Consider the following 7899-nt stretch of genomic DNA (forward strand, 5'->3'; position numbering starts at 1 on the left):
ACACCAAGAAAAACAAAAGATTTTTATGAGGATAGCATTTAATATATAGATTAATTTCTATTTTGTCTTCCCATTCAGGGTTGTTGAGTATCACTTATGAAGTCTTCTAGCTTTTGTAAAGGTTTAGTTTTTTTCACACAGACCTCAATTCTCGTGAAGTTTATTCCTTGATTTTTTTTTCAGTTTTGTACTTTCTATAAATGAGATTTTTAAAAATTTTCAATCTAGCATATAGGAACACTATTGCTTTTTAAAAAATATTTATACTTCATACTGTTACATTAATAAACACTAGTTCTAGTGTCTTTCCAGTTGATTCTCTTGGGTTTTACAGGTGGATATCATATTATTCGTATAACAATTCTGACTTTTTTTTCAATACCAATACCTCAATTCTTAATGATTAGTGGAAACTCCAGACAATATTGAGTCATTGCAGAAATAGCAGGCACCCTTATTTGTTCCTATTTCATGCTTGTTTGTGATATAAAGTTAAGGTAGTTTTATTTTATCCTCAGCTTCCTAAGAGATATGAGGAAGGAGTGTTGATTTTTATCATGTAACTTCTCAACATTATTAAGGTGAGCATATTTGTTTTCACTTATAGACAACAAACTAAAATACACTGATTGAATGCCTCAGCTGAACCACTCTCATATTCTTACAATAGACTCTCTTTGTGGGATATTGTTCTTTTAATACACTGCCGAATTAAATTTGCTAATGTTTTGTTTAGAATATTTAAGTAGATTCATGGGTTTTCTTTTGTGTATGTGTACTTATCTTGTCTAGTCTTGAAATCAAGTTATATTAGCCTCATAAAACGAATGGAAGGATTTTCATCTTTTTTTTTTTTGCTCTACAATAATTCATATAACTCAGGAGTCATCTGTGTCTTAAAGATCGGTCAAAACTCTTGGTCAAAAAGTTAGAGTCACTTCTTCTGTCATCATTAATTTATTTGGGTTTTCTAGATACTCAACATCACTAATTATTAGAGAAATGCAAATCAAAACTACAGTGAGGTATCACCTCACACCAGTCAGAATGGCCATCATTAAAAAGTCTGCAAATAACAAATGCTGGAGAGGGTGTGGAGAAAAGGGAACCCTCCTACACTGTTGGTGGGAATGTAAGTTGGTACAGCCGTTATGGAAGACAATATGGAAGTTCCTCAGAAAACTAAAAATAGAATTACCATATGATCCAGCAATCCCACTCCTGGGCATATACCCAGACAAAATTATAATTCAGAGAGATACATGCACCCCTATGTTCATAGCAGCACTGTTCGCAATAGCCAAAACATGGAAACAACCTAAATGTCCATCAACAGATGAACGTATAAAGAAGATGTGGTACATATATACAATGGAAAACTACTCAGCCATAAAAAGAATGAAATAATGCCATTTGCAGCAACATGGATGCAACTAGAGGTTATCATAGTAAGTGAAGTAAGTCAGAAAGAGAAAGACAAATATCATATGATATCACTTCTATGTGGAATCTAAAATATGGCACAAATGAACCTATCTACAAAACAGAAACAGACTCACAGGCAAAGAGAACAGCCTTGTGGTTCCCAAGGCGGCGGGGGAGGGAGGGAGGGAATCGGAGTTTAGGCTTAGCATATGTAAACTATTATATATATGATGGATAAACAACAAGGTCCGACTGTATAGCACATGGAACTATATACAATCTCCTGGGAAAAACCATAATGGAAAAGAATATAAAAGAAAAGAATGTCTCTATGTGTATCACTGAGTCACTGCACAGCAGAGATTTACACAACATTGTAAATCAGCTGCACTTCAATTTAAAAAAAAATGTGGGCTTTCTATCTTTTGTATCAATTTTGATAATTATATTTTTGTTGAAAATGTACAGTTTCCTAGAAAATTGTTCATTTCATCTAGAATTCCAAATTCATTAGCTAAAAGTAGTTCATAGTATTCTACAATTTTTTTTTTTTTTTTTTTTTTTTCCAGTACGCGGGCCACTCACCGTTGTGGAGCACAGGCTCCGGACGCACAGATCCAGCGGCCATGGCTCACGGGCACAGCCGCTCCGCGGCATGTGGGATCTTCCCGGACCGGGGCACGAACCCGTGTCCCCTGCATCGGCAGGCGGACTCTCAACCACTGCGCCACCAGGGAAGCCCTATTCTACAATTTTTAACCCTCTGTGTATCTGTGCTTATATTCCTTTTCTTTTCTCTAATGTTTACTTGTATTCTCTCCTTTTTCTTAACCAGAATTGTCAGGAATTATTTTATTAATCTTTTTTAAAAATGGAAATAATTGCTGATATGTGCATGTGTAATGTAGAATGTAAAATTCAAATAGGTATACTTTGAAGAAAATTAAAAACTAATAGCATCCTGAAACTAATATACCAGATGATTCCCATCAGTTTTGGGTGTGAGGATGTGTAGAGGTAGAAGGCAAATAACAGTATGCTAAACCTCTTGATGTTTTTCAGGAAGGGGAATTTACAAATAATTTTTGAAATTGGTAAGAAAATATGCCAGTATGTTTGCTAAAAATTTTTTCAAATTTCTAGTAAAACAACAAGAATGCTGAAATTCCAGACAGCTAGAGAAAGGAAAGAAAGAAAACTGGATTGCTTGCAAATCAAAAAACCGAAGATTACACAAAGAACAGACAATAAAGCATGATAAATAGCATAAAAGTAGATGACAGGTGGAAGTAAACATGTAGAAAATAAAATTAGACTCATTAAATAAAACAAAAGGATGATTCCTTAGCAATTTACCAATCAATGCACAAACTAAAGAGAATGCACCCTTTTAGATATATCAACAAGTAGAATTAGAGAACATTTTAACTAATGAAAGTACATAATTAAAGACATTTTCAATGATATAGTGAAATCTAATAAATTTTTCTTTGACTTTTTAAAAAATAATTAAGGATTGTGTCACCTATAGAGACTTCTCAGTGGACTAAAAGCATGCAGTAATTCCTAGCTAAGAATTCCAATGAGACAATAGGCTCTAATACATTAGTCTTTAAACTGAGTATCAAGTGCTCCTGGGAGTAGGTGATGACTTTCCAAGGGATATAAGGACTTTATGGGAACTGATATGCAGATCATCAAAATCCACCTGTATTCTCTCCTAAAACTGGTCTTGCTAAAGTCAAGGTCAACTTCTCTTTCAAAATTTCCCTTTTCCCACTGCGCAAAACAAAGGCATATCTTTCACTCATCCAAAATCCAATCACAGTGCATTGCTCCAAGATTTAAAAGACTCTAAAGTGGCCAAAAGAACAATTCAAAATAAATTTTATCCAAGGACCAAAAACCCAACCCATCAGTCTAGGAAATGGAAGCTTTGGTCAACTTTTCTTTCCTATGTTTAATAATTATTTATCAAATTGCCATTGTTGTTGTTGTTGTTTTTAATTAGTTGTGTACTAGAAATCATAAAATCCTGAGAGGAACTTGTTAGAAGAATTTAGTTTCTCTCTTTCTCGCTCTCTCCATGTGTGTACACACACTCACACACACACACACACATTTTTAAAAACATAGGACATTAGGATTCTGTGGGGAAAAAAAATGTAAACCACAATTTCAAGGAGAAAAAGGAACTATGTAAAATTTGTGAAGGTCAAAAAAGAGCTTGCTCATGTATTTTTTAAATGAATGATAGAGTATCAAAGCACTATATTTATATTTTATTGGATATAATTAAGAGTGAAGTAACTGTTCTATTTTTAAATGTCATATACAAATATGCCAGAAATTAAATCCTTTGCAGCTATTTAAATGTAAGATAAAAATTAGATATACTTAACTTTAGGTCTCTACTAAGACAATAGGGGTATATCATTTTTTAAATTCTTTTATGGGATACTACTCTAATAAATACACAGTTCAAAAACAATGTCATATTGAAATATATGCTAATGGATTCACACAAAGTTCAGATAGAATGGAATTTCCATCATGGCTATTTAGTCTTTCTTAATGAGGCTAACTGATAGCAACACATTCTCTCTCAACCCTCTAAAAACAATGTGCTCATATGCTAGACTTTGTCAGACATTATGTAATACATCATTAAAGAGTGCATTTCGGGCTTCCCTGGTGGCGCAGTGGTTGGGAGTCCGCCTGCCGATGCAGGGGACACGGGTTCGTGCCCCGGTCCGGGAAGATCCCACATGCCGCGGAGCGGCTGGGCCCGTGAGCCATGGCCGCTGAGCCTGCGCGTCCGGAGCCTGTGCCTCGCACTTCGCAAAGGGAGAGACCACAGCAGTGAGAGGCCCGCGTACCACAAAAGAGTGCCTTTTACTTTCTGTTCACTCTAAGCATATCTATATTAGTTTCCATTCATGTTCCTGGTTTTTATTACTTCATTTCTGTTTCTCCCATTATGAAAAAGCTTTCTAATGCTATTTTGATTCTCAGTGTTTCCAAGGACTAATCCTCAAGTGTGATATAGCTGGCTGGGGGACAGTTCTCTGGAATTCTTATTAATAAAACTCAAGCCTTTTGACAGTTTCAAAGTTTTCTGGATTGATTTCTAGAAATAAATTGCTTTATTAAAGACTTTTATTAATTCGAAGTAACATGGGGAAAAAAAAAAACCCTGTTCTAATCACATACCTATTTACAATTATATATATGTTCTTATATGAAATTCCATCTCTCCTTGGTGGAAAATTATAAAAACGTTCAAGTATATTTAGATTGATCAAATATCGAAATGATTTTCTTTTAAATACTATTTGATGGCAAATTGTAGCTTGTGCACTAGAAGATGTCTATCCAATATGTCATAGTTACATTAAATTACTGAATTACGTGTTAAGAGGCTTTATTTTAAAAACAATTATGAAGTATGATCTTCCTTTAATGCTTTTCTTGATAATTGTTACAGAAATAGTATTGAAAATTGCTACAAACTTTGTTCCCTTAATCTAGATTGTTCTTACCTAAATTCACCATTTGAGTTGAATGTAAAATGGACTAAATGATAAGTAAAAAGCAATGAAAAATTTAGAAAGAAATCAAAGTGAAAATGCATTGATGAATATTCTTTCAAAATTTTTTCTCCTTAAACATGACTTAGACACACAATTCAAGGATCAAATTTGACCTTTTCTTTCATATTTTCCTTCATATTTCCAAAGGTAACACTAGGTTTCTTGGATCACCTCTACGAAAAAAATAAAAGTAAGTCAAAAAACCAGTCTCAAGCAGTATATACTTTAATGGCTGATTTTAGGTAAGGAAATTCACTGGGCATGTAATGTAAGAACAATAATGTGTATATGTGTGTATGTATATATATATATATATACATTTTTTTTTCAAATGGAGGACGAAATGTTAGAAATGTAGTGAGCAAAGGAAACTTAAATTGTTGACTGAATTCATCCAGGCATCTAATGTAGATGCTTCCTCCCTTCCTCTACAACCCCATATTTTGAAAGCTGAAAATATGTCACATACCACCAATTTTGAATACTGAAAGTCTATATTACAAATAATGGACCCACTGACCATAGGACAACTGGAATTGCAACTAGGTCCAAAACTGAACCGTAAATTGAAGTAGTATCTGAGTAACCAAAAACAAACTCTGACTTAAAACTTTAGGGAAAAAACAAAACAAAACATTTGAACTTTTATCAAAATAGAAATAATTTTTAAAATAAAAAAGTATTCTGCATAGAAATAACCAGTTAAATTTATCAATATTTAAGATACACATAGATGTGTAATTAAGGATATATTTTAACACCCAAACCACTATTAGTAATCCAATATAAGCTAGGCAAATTATCTATATTAGCTTAAATTTCATGACCCTCTAAACTGTAACATGTTCCATATATTTGCAACTCCAAAATCAATCAGCCCTTTCACAGTTATTTGCAGACTTGCGTAAAGTCTCAAAAAATTTGAGTCGTCCAGCTGAGGTCTCACGAGATAAACTGCCTTTCTAGTTCAGCTCTCAAACTGGAAATAAGTGTCCTTTCTCACCTCATTTGGTGCCACATTTTTCGTGCTATAACTCATGCCTGAATGAAGCCCATTTAACACACTTATTTTCTCTGTAAGGCATATCACAGCATTCTTTCATTCAAGAATGTTAGACAGCACTTCAGCAAAATTCTTGGGGACCATTTTAAACAGGGAACTCATCAACAAAAAGGTACAGAAATGGAAAAAAAAAAAAGCACTAGGAGACTGCAAAAAGGGCAATTGTTTGCAAGCACGAGAGCTGAAACAAGAAGGCAAAACATGGCTTGGTTCAACCTCAGCTCTAGAAGCAATGGCTCAGTATTTTCTAACTCGACGTTCACAGTGACTTTACAGAATGTAACTACTGCAAATTACAAGAACCAACTGTAATTTCAGTAACAGTAGAATCCCTTATAAGGCTACTGTGTTACGACATAAATCACAGAGAAAAGGTTAACACCTTTGGCTGACAGAAGCAGTAGAATGAATAGTCAAGAGTTATTAGACTATTTGTTACTAGATAAAAGCTACATTTCTTAAGTAACAAAATGTACCTTTCTTGTGAGAAAATAGAAAAATTTAAAGAAGCTCTACTTCGTATTTCTTTATAATTCTGAATCAAATAAGCATGCTGCCAGTATTTTCCATTGAATCATAGAAGTCAATTTTAGGCAAGAACAAGGATAAAAAATCAGAAATTTTCATCAGATGAACATCCCAAATAGTTAGGTTTTCCTTACTTGTAGCCAAGCTGTCGACAGATCACGGTTGCATCCTTATCAGTCCACCCATCATCACAAATTGTTCCCCACTGGCCATTGATAAAAACCTCCACTCGTCCTTCTTTCTTATTTTCTCCATCCATCAGTCTGATTGGAAAACCTAAGTCATGATTCAAAAGTATTAGAAAAGCCAAAACAAGCAAACTGATACTAAAGCATGAGAGACTTTATAAAGTACTATTTGTTTGTAAAAGGAGCTAAAAATCAGCTGGACAATGAGAGAGAGAGAGAGAGAGAGAGAGGAGAGAGGAGAGATACCAATTTTTTTTTAAAAAACTGTGTCTACTTTTGCAATGTCTTCTGTAGCCTTGAAGTCAGAGCACTGATCCTGCTCAACTTTGTATTCCCAGCACTTGGAGCGGTGCCTGGCATTACAGTGTATAGAGTACACGTAATAGCTGTTTCTTGAATAAATGAATATACAGCACTGTAAAATCGTGGATTATTTTATTACCACTAACTTCTAGTTAGTAAAAGACATTAACTTGGGAGTTGTTTTTGTTCTACATCTACTCACTTATCCATGAACACACCTAGAAATTTATACTCCAAAGCTAGGATTTTTAGATATACCCTTGCATGCATGAGTAACTTGAATGATGGAAGAGAAAAAAAAAAAAAAAAGGCAAGCACAAGGACAATTTCTATCTCAGCCCTCCTATTTACTATGGATCCCAAAGGAAGGGCTTAAATCATAAAAAGTATTAAGATGTAAAAGTTGAGAAACTGACCTCTAGCAAATTGAGATTTATCCAAATTATGCAAATAAAGTGGTTTATAGAGTCTTTCACACATCTCTATCAACACCGCTAAATATGGTTTTGTTTAATCAAAAGCCCTCACGGGCTTCCCTGGTGGCGCAGCGGTTGAGAGTCTGCCTGCCAATGCAGGGGACACGGGTTCGAGCCCTGGTCTGGGAGGATCCCACATGCCGCGGAGCGACTGGGCCCGTGAGCCACAATTACCGAGCCTGCGCATCTGGAGCCTGTGCTCCGCAACAAGAGAGGCCGCGATAGTGAGAGGCCCGCGCACCGCGATGAAGAGTGGCCCCCGCTTGCCACAACTAGAGAAAGCCCTCGCATAGAAACGAAGACCCAACACAGCAAAAATAAAT

The 7899-nt window shown here is 35.1% G+C and overlaps 1 protein-coding gene across 1 annotated transcript in view; it reads right to left on the reverse strand.

Annotated features, from left to right (window-relative positions):
• The window catches only part of PRSS12 (serine protease 12), an 83190-nt gene that overhangs the window by 24009 nt on the left and 51282 nt on the right, over window positions 1–7899 (reverse strand). The window contains exon 8 of the mRNA XM_007114686.3: window positions 6744–6885. Within this exon, the coding sequence (XP_007114748.2) occupies window positions 6744–6885 (142 nt within the window). The remainder of the gene's footprint in view (window positions 1–6743; window positions 6886–7899) is intronic.

The sequence above is a fragment of the Physeter macrocephalus genome, chromosome 7, assembly GCF_002837175.3.
Source record: "Physeter macrocephalus isolate SW-GA chromosome 7, ASM283717v5, whole genome shotgun sequence".
NCBI lineage: Eukaryota > Metazoa > Chordata > Mammalia > Artiodactyla > Physeteridae > Physeter > Physeter macrocephalus.